We start from the raw sequence: 18,912 nt of genomic DNA, 5'->3' as shown, positions 1-18,912 counted from the left end.
GCCTGGGGAGCTCGGCGCAGCCTCTTGGCAGGCTGGCCTTCCGCGCCGCCGTCAAGCCCCCGACAGACCCCACGCCTGCCGGGTAGACCGGCGCCAGCCCTAGTGACGCCGGGCGTGGGACCGCGGGCGCGCGGCTCAGTGCGGCAGGGCGGGCGGGCGCCACACCTGTGCAAGCGAGGGCGGGGCGAGAAGGTGCGCAGGCGCGCTTGGGGCAGGCGGGCGGTGGCTCCTGGAACGTTGCGCAGCCAAAGTGGCCGGCTGGGCGCGCGCGCTCGCGGTGGCGTAATCTCTCAGCCTCTCTGTGTCTCCTTTCCTCCGCCTCAGTTTGGGGCGGGTCGGGGAAATGGCTGAGGAGATGGAGTCCTCGCTTGAGGCAAGCTTTTCGTCCAGCGGGGCGGTGTCAGGGGCCTCAGGGTTTCTGCCTCCTGCCCGCTCCCGCATCTTCAAGATAATCGTGATCGGCGACTCCAATGTGGGCAAGACGTGCCTGACCTACCGCTTCTGCGCTGGCCGCTTCCCCGACCGCACCGAGGCCACGATAGGGGTGGATTTCCGAGAACGAGCAGTGGAGATTGATGGGGAGCGCATCAAGGTGAGCGGATGGGGGACTGTCGGGAAGAACGGGATGACAGGTGTCCCAGCCCGACCGTGGGCTGGTCGCTGGCCCTGTGCATACTGTTTGCTCCATTTTTTTCTCACGCTGATGAAATTGGAGTTGGGGATTGGAAGGATTAGAATACAGCAAACTTCTAAGGCATTGTTTGTGAAACTTCAGCGTGCATGTGATTTACCTGGGGATCTTGTTGAAAACGCAGGTTATGATTTGATAATCTCGCGGATGATGCAGGTGCAGCTAGTCTGTGGACCACACTTTGAGTTCAGGAGTGTAGGGCGTATCTACCGACGCATTGACTGTGTCTCGTGTGCTGGGACTCAATGAAATATGAACGGAGGAAAAACGGTGAAATTTCGCGAGCATGGAAAATTCATTTAATCAGTAATAGTTATTAAACATTCATTCGAGCGGTGCCTTAGGTGTTGTGGAAGTAAAGCCCATTGCCTTTGAGGAAGTACTTAGGTATTCTCTTGCATACAGTTTTCTATAATAGTTTCTGTATGATACTGATTTCAGAAAAATCTGTTTTCCTGCAGAAACGTTCTATATGTGATAGTTCCTACTCGGGTTGCCAAAAGCATTTCTTAGGATGCCACCTCAGACGCACTCTCAATTCTTTATTCCCTTTAAGTCGTTATTGGTGGCCTCAGACTGGGGACACTGAGTGACAGTAATAGTGAAGAAGGTAGTATAGGCCCCAGGCCAGGTTTGAGATTCTGAGGGATTGGAATGTAACAGTGGAATGAGGATCAATGACAAGGTATAGGCCTCCTGATGGTATAAACCTTAGACACACTTTCATTGCAAGCCACCACTAAATGCTACCTGTTGGTACCACCCCTTAAAACATGGGTGGAACTACCCTGCCTTATACTACTGCTTTAAATCAGTGATCATCTTTATCTCAGTCTCTTGATGGGGCGGGGGAGTGGTGGGAAGAACAGGCTTGCTTCAGACATTCCTACGCATATCTTTGAGGCAAGAACAGTTTATTTTTCCGTTCCCTAATCATCGCCCCCCACCCCAAGGGGTTATACTGCTTATGGTGGTAGAGGAGAAGTAAGCTGAATTAAAAGAAATTAACCCTTCTTTGGTGCTTTTGTCTTTTAATTTTTCACGTTAATATTTTATGTCCCATATGAGCTGTCAGTGGTGGTTTTGGGGGTGCTTTGTATTAGGGAGTTAAGAAAGATTTGTTTTCTTGGAGAAGAAAAGATAGAATGAGAGACTAAACATTTTTCACCAGAATTAGATTTGGCCCAGAAGCCTTTGGAGTGAAAAAACAGTGGAGCTTCTGAAGTTCCAAGGGAGTTCAGTTTGGGAGAAGCAGGAATCTGGGAAGTGCATGGGCTTTGGAACCCAACTAACCTAGATTCAAATCTGAACCTACGAAAGGGTAAGGATGGGCTATGTGTCCTTAATAGGGTGACCAACTTTGCCAAGACTGTCCAGGTTTTAAAACTGAGTCTCACATCCCAGGAACCACCTGTCTTGGGCACACTGAAATAGTTGGTCACCCTGGACCTTAGGCAGATTCTTCAACCTCTCAGAGTCTGCTTTTTTCTTCTGAAAAACTGGGATTGTAATACTTTCATCAGGCTGTTATGAGGATCAGATGAGAACATATATGAAGCACCTGGTTCATATTTGGTACCTTTAAAAAATTCTTTGTTTTTCCTGGTGGCTTAACATTATTTTTCCTGTTTGCCACCATTAGTTCTGCAGTTGTACACCCAAAGTGGAAAGCAGTGATAGAGGAGGGCATAGGTAAACAGCCAAGGGGAGAGAAATTTAAAAAACAAAAACAAAAAAAAGGAAGTAGGAAATTCTTTCAAAAGTGGAGAGAATCAGGGTGGGGGAGGAGTTGGGATTTGAGGGCCCTTTCTCTGTTCCTGGTTTGCCCTTTATTAGAGATCACAAACGAATCAGGTGCAAATTTAAGAGATAATAGTATTGAAAAAATATAAAGCATGTGCAGTGTATAAAGTCAATTAACTACTAAGGTGAGTGTTAACAGTGATAGGAAAGACAGACTCACCGGAATCATGAATCTGGGTGCACAGAGTTGACCATTCTGGTTGAGAAGAGCAAGGAGAAAATATTTTGGGGGGATATTATTTCTACTGAACTTTAGCCTAATTTGTTATAGTGATGTGCACTTGGACACTGAGATTGTTTTTCTTCTAAGGCCCTAGCCATTGACTTGTGCCACCAATGGTGAGACTTGAGAAAGATGTTTATTGTGGTTGAAATGACTACAGACATGTTCTCAGATTTCAGGAAAAGATATAGCTATGTTAGGCATTTTTTTTTTAAACCAGAGAGCTTAATTTTTTTAGTGCCCTTTTTTCTGAAATGGAAAAGTGATATAAAGAGCTTTATTCGATGGGCTGCTTCTGCTGCTTTTTTTGTTAACCTGTAATACATCTTAAGTGCTTCTGAAATGTTCACATTATGTCTTTGGAAATTGTGAGCCTGATCTAAAATGACATTTTTCCTAATTTTTCTTCTTAAAGCTGGAAAGCTCTATGTTACTTAACTAGTAAAATGCCATTCTAGATAGTATTTGTTTGATAAAAATGAGATACTGCATTGAATGTTTTGATAATCGTGGACTAGAAAATTTTCAGAGGCATGACTTAACAGCAGTACCCTTTCAGAATACATTAAAATGTTTTATGAAATTTAAGAATGTCTTTCTCTGCTAATCCATTCCTAAGCAGTATATGTGTGCAATTGAAAGAGGAAAATCTTGTTTGCAAAATTTTGGAAGTCGAATAAAATTATAAAATTGAATTACTTAAATAAAAATACATTTGGCTTTTAAATTGAGACTCCTGACTCTAATCCTTATGCTCCTTCCTCTTTTGTGTATCTCCTTCATGACTAACTGTATTCATTTCGCACAGTCATTTTCCAATGGCAGACGCACCAACTCATTAAAGCCTGGTCTTGTATTTAATCCAGCCTCCCATTAGAGGTCAGCAGTTCCTACTTGAACATTTCAGTCACTTTTTTGTAGCGGTAGAAATGAAATGTTCCCATGTTAAGTGCAAAATGTTAGTATTAACTAAAGGAAAATAATCAGGACCTCTCCTCACACTGGTAAATCAAATATTTATTGAGTAATTGCACACAGGAGAAATAATTATGCATATGAAGTTGAAGTTTGAAAGCGCAGGTAGAACAAAATGTAACATGCCTAGAGAGAAGAGTGGAAATTTTATTAAAATTTTGTTGTTGTGTTTTTTTTTTTTTTTGAGATGGAGTCTCGCTCTGTCACCCAGGCTGGAGTGCAGTGGTGTGATCTTGGCTCACTGCAACCTCTGCCTCCCAGGTTCATGCAGTTCTCCTGCCTCAGCTCCCCAAGTATCTGGATCTATAGGCACGTGCCACCATGCTTGGCTAATTTTTTGTATTTTTAGTAGAGATGGGGTTTCACTGTGTTAACCAGGATCATATCGATCTCCTAATCTCATGATTAGCCTGCCTCAGCCTCCCAAAGTGCTGGGATTACGGGTGTGAGCCACTGTGCCTGGCCTAAATTTTTTTATAGCATGATGAGGATGCCATTCAGTAACTACTGTATAAATATAAAATATAAAGTCGGTTATTTATCCTAATTATTGTTCTGTGTTGATATTCGTTAAAAGTAAATTAATGTTTATAAGTCAAAAAATATTTTATATGAAGTCACCTTATACTCTACCTTAAATCAAATTGATAGTTCTTAAAATGTGGTATTGGTGGTTGGAGAGATACCAAATTGGTTCTCTTGATTTGATTGATTTGCATTGAAATTCAGTGAATGAGAATATTAGCAGTTAAGGTATCCTAAGAATACTCAGGAATCTTGTGATCCCTTATCTCAGAAGCTTTTGGGCAGTTTGGGTCTGGTCTGACAGACTTTCAGTTGCTGGGATTTGGTCCTGGGGCTGGCATGGTATAAGTAATACACATTTTCACAGACCCAAGCTTTCCTGTTATCTGAAGGATCCCAGGAACCAGGTCAGAATTCCTGTTGTTCTTCCAGTCTGATTTCAGAAGCCTGTGATTCTCTTTTACTACTTCTTACGAAGATGGCAGAATTGGAGTGTACATTCAGAAGTGGTGAGAAGAGAGAATTCCTTACTTCTCTGGAATCAGTGGTCAAGATCTTTTGCTTTGGAGACTGTGTTAGGACACTAAAAAAATTAGTTTAAGCAAAAGGGGAATTTATTGTTTCATATAACTAAAACATCTAGAAGTAAATTTCTCTGCCAGTTCCAAGAACAGCCCTACATGCCCATTCCTAAACCATGGTAGTGCGTGGGTGCAATGGTCTGATTGGTCAGACCTAGGTCAGACACCCTGCCTGGGAACCAGTGGTTCATGTGAATTGAAAGCAGGGAGGGCTGATTCCCAAGGAAAACGGGGTGCTATTAATAGAAGGGAGAATGAGGGTGAGGCTAGAGAAAACAACGTGCATTCTCTACAGAATCAGCTAGTCTAGGTTTAAATTCTGGCCTTAAGACTTACTTGTTTTATGGCCTAGGGTGAATTACTTAAACCTCAATTTCCTCATTTGAAGATTGAGTATTGCATACGGTTCCATATATTAAACAAGTGCATGTAAAGGACTTAGCAGAGTGCCTAGAGAGTACTTGGAATGTGCTAAGCCCCAAATCAATATTCAAGAGTAAATGCTTATTCCTTCAGGAGAGAGATGGTAATGGAAAAAAAAAGGGGGGCAGTGGAAGAATAGGAAGAAAGGATAGATAACTAAGATTACTGTTCCATATTTTTTCCTCTAAGGCAATAACTAATTGGGAAAAAAAAAAGATGAGCCCATAATGTTGCATAAGTTTGCCCAGTTTTAAGATTAAAACACCCTCTTGAAAGGCTAAATGACTGGATCAAAGTTATATAAGTTGGCGACAGTACTGGGAATACAGGTCTTGTCTCTGTGTCCTTTTTCTCACCACTTGCTCTCTTCCTTACCACCTTTATTATTCTGTAATTAAATTCTTCATTCTTCATTTCATTTTTGTGTTTTTTGTAGAGATGGGATTTCTCCATGTTGCCCAGGCTGTCTCGAACTGATCTGCCTGTCTCAGCCTCCCAAAGTGCTGGGATTACATGTGTGAGCCATGGCACCCAGCCCAAATTCTTCATTTTAAAAGCAGTATTTCTTTCAGATAGTCACAAAATTTGTTACTTGTCTTCTTAGGAAGCTAAAATTTATTTATTTTTTTTTAAATTTTAACTGGTTTAAGTGAACACAGACCAATACATGAATTGGCAGTACTCAGAACCAGTGGAGGTTGAGAGAGATCCCAGGAAGCCAAAATTTATTTCAAAGATTTGCCATTTGATTCTGTACACCAGATACACACATTTCTACTTCACATACAAAAAGCAAAAAGTATTCTCTTGAGATGTTACTAATACCAGTTATGATGTTGTTTTACAACTTAAATTATTAATAGAAGCTCTTACGTAGTTCTTATGTAGATCATCTTTTATGTGAAAGAATAAAAATATGTTCTTTGAAAAAATAGGGGAAAAGGAAATTTGATAGCTAATCAGGGATGGAAAATTTGGATTAAAATCTTTAACATTTTAGGTCAAGCAAAAACAGTATTAAATCAATTTAAAGTCAGATCATTTCTCATTTGGATAATAAAACTACCAAAAGAGCTGTCATGAACAACAGGAATCTACCATTAGGATTTAGCAGTAGCTGGGTTGCCATTTTTGTTAAAACTTGATATAGGAATTTAAGTAGAGATTCATGAAGCATAATATAAAGTAAGTATGTATACATATATAATATATATATATAGCAGTTTTTCTTTTTTTGAGATTGAGTCTCGCTCTGTTGCCCAGGCTGGAGTGCAGTAGCATGATGTCAGCTCACTGCAGCCTCCGCCTCCCAGGTTCAAGCAATGATGGGCATGAGCCACCGCACTGGGCCAAAATTTTTTTGAAATGAAGGGAAAAAAACCCCAAAAATTAGCTGGGTGTGGTGACACACTCCTGTAGTCCCAGCTACTCAGGAGACTGAGGTGGGAGGATTACTTGAACATGGCAGATGGAGGTTACAGTGAGCCAGGATTGTGCCACTGTACTCCAGGCTGGGTGAGAATGACACCCTGTCATAAAAAATAATAACATATATATATTTAGACAGAGTCTTGCTCTGTTGCCAGGCTGGAGTGCAGTGGTGCAATGTAGGCTCACTGCAACCTCTGCCTCCCAGGTTCAAGTGATTCTCCTGCCTTAGCCTCTCCAATAGCTAGGATTAAAGGTATGCACTACCACGCCTGGCTATTTTTTTTGTATTTTTAGTAGAGACAGGGTCTCACCATGTTGCCCAGGCTGGTCTCGAACTCCTGACCTCAAGTGATCCATCTGCCTTGGCACCCCAAAGTGCTGGGATTATAGGCGTGAGCCCCCACACCTGGGCTAGTATGTTTTATGTTGTTTTATAAGGTTTAAAATGGGAATAAGATTTGTGTGAGCACATATTAGTCATTTTTCTTAAGATATTTAAGAAATTGGGAAAAATTACTCTGAAAATATTTCCTAATTTAACATTTACCAGATGAAAGCATCTCACTTCCTTGGGTCCAAAAGTGTCATCCTCTCTTCTTTTTTAAACATCATGAACCATTCCACTCATAGCTAAGCCTCAAGAGTTTTCTAGGCTTTGCTTTTCACCTAATGTCTGTCTGTCTGTCTGTCTGTCTGTCTGTCTGTCTGTCTCCTTCAAAGTTTTCTCTAGCCTTTTATAGCCAACAGTTTTTAATCAGTTGTCCTGTCGTTTATTGACTGGATCTCTTGCTGCTCCTTTCCTGTCTCCTTGCCTTCTCATCTCAGTGTGTAGGCCTGGAAAGCAGCAGGCAGCAGTAGCCCTAAGCCTTCACATGATTTAGTTGTTCTGTGAGAGAAATTTTGAAGCTTCTTTTTAGATATTCCTTTGTAAAGGCCTCATTAACTTATTAGTTACTTTTATGGCTCTCCAGTAAAGTGTAAAGAGTTATTTCAGGCTGGGCACAATGGCTCCTGCCTGTAATCCCAAAGCCAAGGCAGGAGGATCACTTGAGCTCAGGAGTTTGAGACCAGCCTGGGCAACATAGTGAGATACCCATCTCTACAAAAAATATAAAACTTAGCTGGGCTTGGTGATGCACACCTGTGGTCCCAGCTACTCGGGAGGCTGAGGCAGGAGGATTGAGCCTGGTAGGTCGAGGCTGCAGTGATCCATGATTACACCACTGCATTCCAGCCTCAGGGACTGAGACCCTGTCTCAAACAAAAAAAGGGTGGGGGTTATTTCATACCTCTGTGTTCTGGAAAACTTGATATGATTAGAAAGCATAGAATTTTGAACAGGATCAATGGGAAGAGGAATATTGTTTAGTCAGTCTCATCTAAAAACAAAGGGTTTTCTTAGGGTTAAAACTTTTTTTTTTTTGGAGACAACATCTCGCTCTGTCGCTCAGACTGGAGTACAGTGGCATAAGTATGGTTCACTGCAGCTTTGATCTCCTGGACTCAAGTGATCCTCCCACCTCAGCGTCCCATGTAACTGGAAGCACAGGTGCATGCCACCATGCCCAGCTCATTTTTTAAAAAATTATTTTTGGTAGAGACAAGGTCTCACTATGTTGCCCAAGCTGGTTTCAAACTCCTGAACTCAAGTAATCCTACCACTTCAGGCTCCCAAAGTGCTGGAATTACAGGTGTGAGTCATTGCATCCAGCCTGGAGTTAAAATTTATCATTACCACTTACATTTGTTGAGGACATCCACAGTTCTTTGAGGCAGGTCTAAACTCTGTAACCATGTTTTTTTTTTTTTTTTTAGTTTAGTTTGTTTTCATAAAAGACATGCATGTTTGGGAAAGAAAATATAAAAGTAGAAATAAAGGGAGAACTTACCTTGGAGACAACCATTGTTAATATTTTGGTGTGTTTCCTTTTTGTGTGCTTTTTATTTTTTATCTTGTGAATATACTTTGTTTAAAACACTATAAGTCATTTTTCATTGATGAAGTGATGCTTGAACATCTGAGTTACAGAAAATGTTACTAAAAGAAAAAAAAATCAGCTCTAGTTCCCTTGGACAGCTTTTATATAGGTCCTCCAATTTATTACCAAAATATCTTTTTAAATGCTAAAGATAGAATTTCAAAGTTTTTTTTTTTTTTTCTTTTTTTTGGAGACAGTCTTGCTCTGTCACCCAGGCTGGAATGCAGTGACGAGATCTCAGCTCACTGCAACCTCCACCTCCCAGGTTCAAGTTCAAGTGATTCTTGTCCCTCAAACGCCTGAGTAGCTAAGACTACAGGCGTGTGCCACCATGACCCACTAATTTTTTGTATTTTTGGTAGAGACAGGGTTTTGCCATGTTGGCCAGGCTGGTTTCGAACTCCTGAGCTCAAGCAATCTGCCTGCCTTGGCCTCCCAAAGTGCTGGGATTACAGGGGTCCTCATGTCTGACCTCAGATTATTTGCAGGTTTTTTCTCCCATTCTGTGAGTTGTCTCTTCATTTTGATAGTGTCCTTAGAAGCACAAACTTTTTTTTTTTTTATTTTTTGAGACAGGGTCTTGCTCTGTCACCCAGGCTGGACTGCAGTGGCATGATCTCAGCTCACTGCAGCCTCTGTCTCCCAGGCTGAAGTGATTCTCCCACCTCAACCTCCCAAGTAGTTGGGACTACAGACTCCTGCCACCATACCTGGCTAATTTTTGTATTATTAGGAGAGATGGGGTATCGCCATGTTGGACAGGCAGGTTACGAACTCCTGGACTCATGTGATCTGCCTGCCTTAGTCTCCCAAAGTGCTGGAATTATGGGGATGAGCCACTGTGCCTGGCCCCTCACTGCCCCCTGCTTTTTTAAATTTTATTTTAAAGAGACAGGGTCTCCCTATGTTGTCTTTTTCCCTCCCTCCCTCCCTTCCTTCCTTCCTTCATTCCTTTTAATGGAAAAACATTTTGGTTTCTTTTTTTCTTTTTTTTTTTTAATTTTTGTAAGTTTTTGTGGGCTGGGCGTGGTGGCTCATGTCTGTAATCCCAGCACTTTGGGAGGCTGAGGCGGGCGGATCACAATGTCAGGAGTTTCAGACCAGCCTGACCAATATGGTGAAACCCTGTCTCTACTAAAAATACAAAAATTAGCCAAGCACGGTGGTGCACGCCTGTAGTCCCAGGGAAACTCCCCTTTTCAAAACTGTCAGCTCTCTTGAGACTTATTCACTATCACGAGAACAGCATGGGAAATACCTACCCTGATGATTCAATTACCTCCCACAGGGTCCCTCCCACCCACAACATGTGGAAATTCAAGATGAGATTTGGTGGGGACACAGCCAAACCACATCAGCTGATAATAAGTTAACACTCTTTACATAAACAAACAGAAAAAAAACACATAAACTGTATGCCTTAACTTTATCCTTCCAACTTTTTAACTTTTTCTCATTTCTATTTATATCTTACTGTATTGATTATGTCTTGAAAAGTTATTGTAGTTATTTTTGATGGGTTCATCATTTTAGTCTTTCTGCTTAGGATAAGAGTAGTTTACATACCGCACTTATAGTTACAGTGTTAGAATATTATGTGTTTTTCTATGTACTTATTACCAGTGAATTTTTTTATCTTTGGGTGATTATGTGTTGCTTATTAATATCCTTTTCTTTCTGACTGAAGTGCTGCCTTTAGCATTTCTTGTAGCAGAGGTCTGCTATTGATCAAACCCCTCAACTTTTGTTTGTCTGGGAGTCTTTATTTCTCCTTCATGTTTGAATGATATTTTTGCCAGATATACTATTCCAGGGTAAAAGTTTTTTTCCTTCAGCACTTGAAATACATCACTCTCTCCTGGCCTGTAAGGTTTCCACTGAAAAATCTGCTGCTAGACCTGTTGGAGCGCCACTGTATGTTATTTGTTTCTTTTCTCTTGCTGCTTTTAGGATCCTTTCTTTATTCTTGACCTTTGGGAGTTTGATTATTAAATGTCTTCAGGTAGTCTTCTTTGGGTTAAATCTGCTTAGTGTTCTGTAACCTTCTTATATTTGAATATTGATATCTTCATCTAGGTTTGGGAAGTTTTCTGTATTATCCCTTTTAATACATTTTGTATCCTGTCCTTTTTCTCTACCTTCTCTTTAAGGCCAATAGCTCTTAGATTAGCCCTTTTGAGGCCATTTTCTAGATCCTGTAGGCATACTTCCTTGTTTTTTATTCTTTTTACTTTAGTCTCCTCTGATGGTGTATTTTCAATTAGCCTGTCTTCAACTTGCTTATTCTTCTGCTTAATCAAGTCTGCTGTTAAAGGACTCTGATGTGTTCTTCAATATGCCCATTGCATTTTTCAGCTCCAGCATTTCTGCTTGATTCTTATTAATTATTCAGTCTTTTTCTTGAATTTATCTGGCGGTATTCTGAATTCCTTCTCTGTATTATCTTGAGTTTCTTCAAAACAGCTGTTTTGAATTCTCCTCTGAAAGGTCACATATGTCTGCTTCTCCAGGATTGGTCCCTTTTGCCTTATTTAGTTCATTTGGTGAGATCATATTTTCCTGGATGGTGTTGATGCTAGTAGATGTTCTGTGTCCCAACATTGAAGGGTTAGGTATTTATTGTGGTCTTCACTGTCTGGGCTTATTTGTAGCTGTCCTTCTTGGGAAGGATTTTCAGATATCTGAAAGGACTTGAGTGTTGTGATCTCAACTGTATCTGCCTTAAGGGACACCCTAAGCCCAATAGCACTGTGGTCTTGCAGACTCGTAGAGGTACCACCTTGATGGTCTTGGACAAGATCCAGGAGAATTGTCTGGATTGCCGGGTAGAGACTCTTGCTCCCTTCCCTTACTTTCTTCCAAACATACAGAGTCTTTCTCTCTCTCTCTCTCTCTCTCTCTCTCTCTCTGTCTCTCTCTCTCCATTCTAAGCCACCTAATACTGAGTGGAGTGACGCGAGCACCCCTGTGACCACCACCACTGTGACCACCACCACTGTGACTGCTCTAGGTTAGACCTAAAGCCAGCACAACACTGTATCTCACCCAAGGCTGTAACTTTGACTGTAACCACTCCCTGGCTACTACCTATGTTCACTCAAGGCCCTGGGACTCTACAATCAGCAAGTGGCAAAGCCAGCCAGACCTGTGTCCTTCTCTTCAGGGTGGCAAGGTCCCCTAAGCCTTGGGTTGGTCCAGAAGTGCCTTCCAGGAGTCAGGGACTAGAGTTAAATCTTAGAAGTTTACTTGGTGTTCCATTGTACCGTGGCTGAGCTGGCACTCAAACCAAATGACACAGTCCTTCTACTCTTCTCTTCTTTCCAAAGGAGAGGAGCTTCTCACTTGTAGCCACTTCCACCCCAGGCCATGAGGAGTACTGCCAGACTACCACCAATGTTCCCTTAAGGCCCAAGGTTCTTAAGTCAGCTTGTCATGAATGCTGCCTGGCCTGGACCTCATCCTTCAGAGTAGTAGGGTCCCCTCTGGCCCAGGGCAGGTCCAAAAATGCCATCCAAGAGTCAAGTCCTGAAATCTGGGACTCCAAGAGCCCTCTTGGTGCTCCACCCCACTGTGGCCATGCTGGTACCTAAGGTACAAGACAAAGTCCCCTTTACTTTTGCCTCTGCTTTTCTCAAGCAGAAGGTGTTTTGCCCTATAGCCACCACAGCTAATTATGTGCCGAGTCTCACTTTCAGCCAGCAAGTCTCAGAGGTTTACCCAAGTTTGTCAGTGTAGTGCCTGGGTATGGCTGCTGGTTTTTCGGGGTCCAAGGGCTCTTCAATTAGCAGTGATGAATGCTGCAAGGACTGGGTTTTTTCCTTCAAGGCAGCAGATTCCTTTCTGCCCAAGGTGTATCTAGAAATGTTATCTAGGAGCTAAGGCCTGGAATGGGGGCTTCACAACTCTGACCAGTGCCCTATCCTGCTGTGGCTGAGCTGGTATCCAAGATCAAGACAGTGTCCTCCCCACTCTTCCCTCTTCTTTCCTCTCCCCAAATGGAAGGAAGTGGTTTTTTTTGGAAGTTGTGAGCTGTGCAGACTGGGGTTAGGGGAGGGATGATGGCAGCACTCCCTTGGCTGCCCCAGCTAGAGTCTCAGTATGTCTTTTGCCTGCACCAGTCCACTGTCTCTTGGCCTAGTTCAGCACTAGGACTCGCCTCAGAGTTGCAATCCTTGTGGCCTAGACTGCCTTTCAAGTTTACTTGGAGACACATAGCACTGTAGCTGGGGGTGGCAAGGTTTGTGGGAACTCATGTTTGGACTGCCAGGATTGGTGATTCCCCTCTGGCTGGGGCTGGGTTAAATGTTCCCTCTGTGGGTAGACATCAGCTGAGTTTGGTCTGGTTTTCCTTTCTGCTCTAACAGGACAGTACTGAGTTCAGTGCCTCACAATTGCTGTGTTCTCCTTTTCTTGGTGCCAAGAGAAGCTTTCCATACCACACTGCTGCTGCTGGGTGTGTGTGTGTGTGTGGGGGGGTGCACTGGCAATTCAGGACTGTGTTTTCTATCTCTTCAGTTCCTCTTTCAGCAATATGAAGTTAAAACCAGGTACTATGAGTGCTCACCTGATTTTTGGTTCTTAAGAAGTTGTTTTTTTCTGTGTAGTTATTAACTTGGTGTACTTGCAAGGGGGGTTGGGGTGTGATAGGTGGAGCTTTCTATTCTGCCATCTTGCTCCACCCTCCAATTTTATTTGTTCAAACTAGTATTGAACTCTGGGGTTCAAGACCCTGCTGCCTTGGACTCCTAAAGTGCTGAGCCACTGTGCCTGGCTGTACAAATATTTTTAATTTTGATGAAGTCCAGTTTATCTATTGTTTTCTTCAGTTGCTTGTGCTTTAGGTATCATATCTAAGAAATCATTGCCTAATCCAGGGTTACAAACAGTTACAATTTTAGCTCTTACATTTAGGTCTTTGATATATTTTGAGTTCATTTTTATATATGGTGTGAGGTAGGGATCCAGCCTCATTTTTTGCATGTTGTCCAGCACCATTTATTGAAATGGCTAATCTTTCCTGCTGTTGAATTGTCTTGGTACTCTTGTTAAAAATGACCATAGATATATGGGTTTATTTCTGGATCTTCAGTTCTGTTCCATCGATCTGTGTGTCTCATCTTTGGCCAATTTCACACAATCTTGATTACTGTAGCTTTGTAGTAAATTTTGACATTTATAGTTTTAAGCATTTTAATTGTATGTTGAATGTTTTTATTCTTGCTTTTTTTCTAGCCTTCTTAAATTTTCAAGGGATCTGGATTTCATAGACATACATATACATGTATATGTTTGTTTGGTGACTCAACCTCATAACAATTAACATCTTTCCTAGATTTAATATTTTAAATTAGACTAGTGTTAGGTAGAGAGGAGCATTAAGTAACCAAATTTACAGGAATTAAATGCTTAACATGATTAACACCTGATATATTTTTCTCGACATTTTAAAATAAATTTTGAGGTATAATTTTATTTAAACAAATTGAATTTACAAAATTTAGAAAATGCTGTATTGAAATATTTGTTGCAACATTTATTTTATAATTTAATTATGAGGTAACTGGTATTATGAAGTCTGGATCCCATAGGTAACATTGAAAAAGTATTATGGAAGGGAGAAATCAAAATATTTTAAGTGAAGAGGTAGTAAAGACAATGCAAGATGATGAATTTCTTGATATGTATAATTAGAATAAGATTTTCAGTTTTCCTCTTTTTCTTCTCATTTTCAGATCCAGTTATGGGACACAGCAGGACAAGAACGATTCAGAAAGAGCATGGTTCAGCACTACTACAGAAATGTACATGCTGTTGTCTTCGTGTATGATATGACCAATATGGCTAGTTTTCATAGCCTACCATCTTGGATAGAGGAATGCAAACAACATTTGCTAGCCAACGATATACCACGGATTCTTGTTGGAAATAAATGTGACTTGAGAAGTGCCATTCAGGTGCCCACAGACTTGGCACAGAAATTTGCTGACACACACAGTATGCCTTTGTTTGAAACCTCCGCTAAAAACCCCAATGATAATGACCATGTGGAAGCTATATTTATGACCTTGGCTCATAAGCTTAAGAGCCACAAACCATTAATGCTTAGTCAACCCCCTGATAATGGAATTATCCTGAAGTCTGAACCAAAGCCTGCAATGTCGTGCTGGTGCTAAATAACAGTCTTTATTATATTATCTAATTTTGACTAAAGAAATACTTCTGAAGTATGACAGTAATAAGTCATAAGATTTAATCTCAGCTATATTGGGTCATCTTGACACTTTGCTGTTTATCATTGTCACACTTTTGTATTTTGTATCTACTTAAGTTTGTCACTGTGACAGCACAAGGAAAAGTTGGTTTTCAGGTGAAATTGAAAATGAAGCAAAGATAGAATGAATCAGAACATCTCTCCATCTAGAGCCCAATGAAGTAGGCTTAAAATGAGAACATGCTGCAATTTAAAGGGTCAGAAACCATTCAATCTTGTGTTCCTAGGATTGGAAAAATGTGTTAATGGTTTAGCACACACCTAATGATATGTCCTTTGAATGGGAAGTGTTCTTAATAGGATGAAAACTGGTATTAGCCTCTACCCAGAGTTCTTTTTTTGTTTTTTGTTAGAGACTGGGTCTTGCTGTGTTGCCCAGGCTGGCCTTGAGCTCCTGGGCTCAAGCAATTCTCCCACCTCAGCCTCCCAAGTAACAGGGACTACAGGTGCTCACCACTGCATCCGGCTTTTCTTTGTTTTATTAGCATATTTAATTTTGTTATCGGTATGTTTTACAGCCAAGACTTTAGTTTCAGTGGGATAAGAAGGCATAGAATGTCTTCTGGTTCCCAGTCCATAAAGAATGACTTTCCCAAGAGTTCTAGGTGTTTGATTTTCTAATTAATATTAATCAGATCTACAGAAATCATTGTTACTTTTAAAAAGAGTTGTTTGAGTTGCTTTCTTACTAAATCTCATTAAAATATGCAAAAATAAGTCAGATTTTAAGGCAAATGATGTGACATTGTAAGGTGCTTTTTATTTTATTTTGATATCTTTAAACAGTGAAAAACTAACCAAAAGCATATGAAGAGTTGTAACTTGGGGGAAAATAGGTAAACATAGCTCCTAGCTAACACAGGAGACCTTTTCTTACTTAGCTTTTAGTAATTTCAAGCAGTGTATCTGGTACCATATCACTTGCTCTCCTGTCACCTCCAATAAATTTAATGACTAAATGCCAGGTTAACAAATCAACTTCAATTTGGATTGTAGCTGTGAAGGCACAACTCTAATTGCTACTAGTCCATATGTATTTCTGTAATAGTATTGTGTCATATCAGTTTTTAAGATGTCTAAATTTTATGGTCACAACAAGCTATTCCTCATCAGTATGAAAAATAAATTAGATATTGAAAAATATCTTTTCTATCCTTCAGTGATGGAAAGAATATTTCAAAAGTTTTTTAACCTAAATACTTTTATTTTGAATTTAAGTCTTTGCACATAAAATATAGCAAGCTTACATATTAAACTGCTTACATAAGTGGAATGTAAGCCATGACTTTAACTGAAGTGTTCACATTCACTAATTCTGATAGATTACTGTCCTTAATAATTTTGGAGGAAATTAAGCCAAAAGATTATTGTACTTAAAATATTTTCAGAATGTGGGAAATCAACTAAAAATGTAATCTAATCTAGTTTAAGATTTTTGTTGATCATGGTGGTCCTAACTGGACAATTTAACTATAAAGACAAGATAATTCTATTAAATGAGCTAACTGAGAATAGTAATTATAGGAAGTGATTATTCCATTTTCAGTATTAGAGCTTTATTGCATATAAATTGGCTTTATTTGAATATAGAGAGATCATTTTTCTTAATCATGCTGGAATTAAAAATTAAAAATTGTTTTACTTGTATCTAAATCTTGATTTATAACTATTTTTGTAATAAAACTGACAGCTGTAGTAATTGTGGTGGGTGTAACAACTTTTTTTTAAAGAAGGGACTCTGTTTATTGCTTTTCAAAGTATTTTCTAAAGTTGGGGAAGAAAGTTTATATAGACTTTCCAAACACATTTATGGTTTTTTTATTGCCATTATTATGGTTTTAAAAAGAGTAACTTTATTTCTTTTTGTAAGGAGTTAGTAGTATCCTTTACAGTTCTGTGAAAGGACTTATTTTTTAACTTTAATATTTATTTTAAAATATTTGTATCTCATTTGTAACAATTTATTGTTTTAATTTTTTATATGTATGTTTTTATTTTTGAAAAGAACATACTTACCAGTTGAATGGGGATAAAGCTTTTAATATTTTAAAATATTTATAAAACATTTCATTGACTCTTGAAAATCACTTCCAAAATGATAGCTATCAACAACTAATTATTAATTTGTAAAGCACAAATCACACATTTTAAAAATCTGTGGAATTTAACTCTGACCTTTAATTGAAAACAAATAATTGAAATATCAGATATGTTTTGGAAAAGTCTTAATCTGAGAGCACTAAAGGAAATTACCCCAGAATCTGATATAGTTAGCTATTAGTAACAATGCATTGTTAAAAGTATATTGCAAATACGTTTCCTCATGAAATCTGAAGTTAAATAATTTTGTTGTGGAATAGTGTCACTGTTATATTTCCCCCATAAAGTTCAATAAACCAGCTTAGCCACAAAGAAATTGTGTCTTATTTCTTCAGTTTGGTTACGGGTAGAGTATAAAACAAAACAATCCCTTTTTTCTGCTGGTTTCCAGATAATATTATATATATTAAACACTTTTAAAAACAACAAAAAACCCCCAACCCATTGGAAATTTATTTTCTTGTATACATTTGAGGTTAAAGAACACTTCAGGAAAAAAACTCAACTAAGTATTAAAATTAGCTGATAACTTTTGTGTTTGCTTGGTTTAGTAATCCAATTTGTTTTAGAATAATTCAGTTCAAAAAGCAAATGGTACAAGAGGGGTTGATGTGAATTTAGACATAAAAGCATTTAGCAGAATGAATAACTATAAAAGGTATGAGAAAGAATGAACTATGTCTCTGGTATAAGATTGCAGTTACTGATTTATATGCCATAGGATTGGGGATGTAGGAGCTTCTGATGTTGATTCTCCTTCCCCTGATCAGTTTATTTCACGTCTAAGTTACTCTTGTGTTCAAACACAAAATTGACATTATTCATCAAAGACTGCTTTCTTAATCAGATATTAAGACAAGAAGTTGGTTATGTCTTTTGGGAGCACATTTGCTACAGCCTGTGTGGCCAGGGCGAATTCACTTGGTTTGTTGGAATAACCTGATTTAACAAACATTTATTAAGTACAGGTCATGTGTTCTCTGTTTGTGTTAGGCAGTGGAGCTACATAGACATTGTCCTTAAAGAACTTACAAAATAGTATACAAGCAAATAGGAATTCTCCAATATAATGCGATCAGTGTAATCAAAGAAGCATATACTAAGGACAGTGAGCACAGAGAATGGAGTGGCCCTTTGGCTTGGATATAGGAGCAGTAGATACTCAAAAAGCTTCACAGTGGGGGTCGGGGGCATTTATGCAACATCTCAGAGTTCATGTGAGTCATTCTTCATGTCAAGGAGAGGGAAGAAAGTCATCCCAGGTTAATGCACTGCAGGGCTTAAGAACAGAATTGAATTTGGGGGAAATGACTGCTAGGTCAGTGTGAGTATGTGATAGAATGGAGTTGTGATCAGAACACAGAAATGAAGCTAGCAAGGTAGATTGTGGTTAAACTGCCAAGTTGCCATATGCAGTGGGATTAGGACTGACCAAGAAGAGCTGGGATTGAACACGCAACTTCCTAACTCTGGGTCCAGCTTCTCTGCACATCTTCATTTTCTCTTTCTTTTATAACTAGATTTTTTCGTATTTTAGGTTTAATTAGCAGAAAACATGGCCACTGAGTACTGAACTTTTGGATGCTACAGGCATCCAAAGAGAAATAAACTCTCAGTCCCAAATTGAAATTTCCAACATAGACTGTTAATTGGCCTGGTGAGAGTCAGATCTCTACCCAAGACCAATAGCCAAAAAAGATAAAATAAGCAATTTCCACATTTAGGGGAGAAGGTATTTTTGGGGAAGGGGAGCAAAAAAAGAATATAGCCACACAAAAACATTTGAACTTTACTATTTAGGCAATGGGTAACTAATGAAAGCATTTTGCAAGGTAGTGAGACCAGTAGATATATGCCATAAATTCTAGCGGCAATGAGAAGGATATGTGGGGATGAAGTCATAGTGACAG

At 39.6% G+C, this 18,912-nt stretch overlaps 1 protein-coding gene across 1 annotated transcript; it reads left to right on the top strand.

The window, feature by feature from the left end:
* The first annotated feature begins 227 nt into the window (after positions 1–227).
* RAB33B (RAB33B, member RAS oncogene family) lies at positions 228–17,318 on the top strand. The gene is made up of 2 exons (XM_012443218.2): positions 228–592; positions 14,364–17,318. Exons 1-2 carry the CDS (start codon positions 344–346, stop codon positions 14,802–14,804), a joined length of 690 nt encoding a protein of 229 aa, XP_012298641.1. The 5' UTR covers positions 228–343; the 3' UTR covers positions 14,805–17,318.
* The last annotated feature ends 1,594 nt before the right edge of the window (positions 17,319–18,912 follow it).

This window comes from Aotus nancymaae, unplaced genomic scaffold, assembly GCF_030222135.1.
Source record: "Aotus nancymaae isolate 86718 unplaced genomic scaffold, 86718_ANA_hifiasm-v0.15.2.pri h1tg000033l, whole genome shotgun sequence".
In the NCBI taxonomy this organism is placed as follows: Eukaryota; Metazoa; Chordata; class Mammalia; order Primates; family Aotidae; genus Aotus; species Aotus nancymaae.
This window is presented reverse-complemented; position numbering and strand designations above follow the sequence as displayed.

Bases quoted from the DNA above. Each gene is read 5' to 3' on its own strand.
- RAB33B (XM_012443218.2), top strand. From the start codon at position 344: ATGGCTGAGGAGATGGAGTCCTCGCTTGAGGCAAGCTTTTCGTCCAGC. The intron at 593-14,363 runs GTGAGCGGATGG...TCTCATTTTCAG, and splicing joins TTGATGGGGAGCGCATCAAG to ATCCAGTTATGGGACACAGC.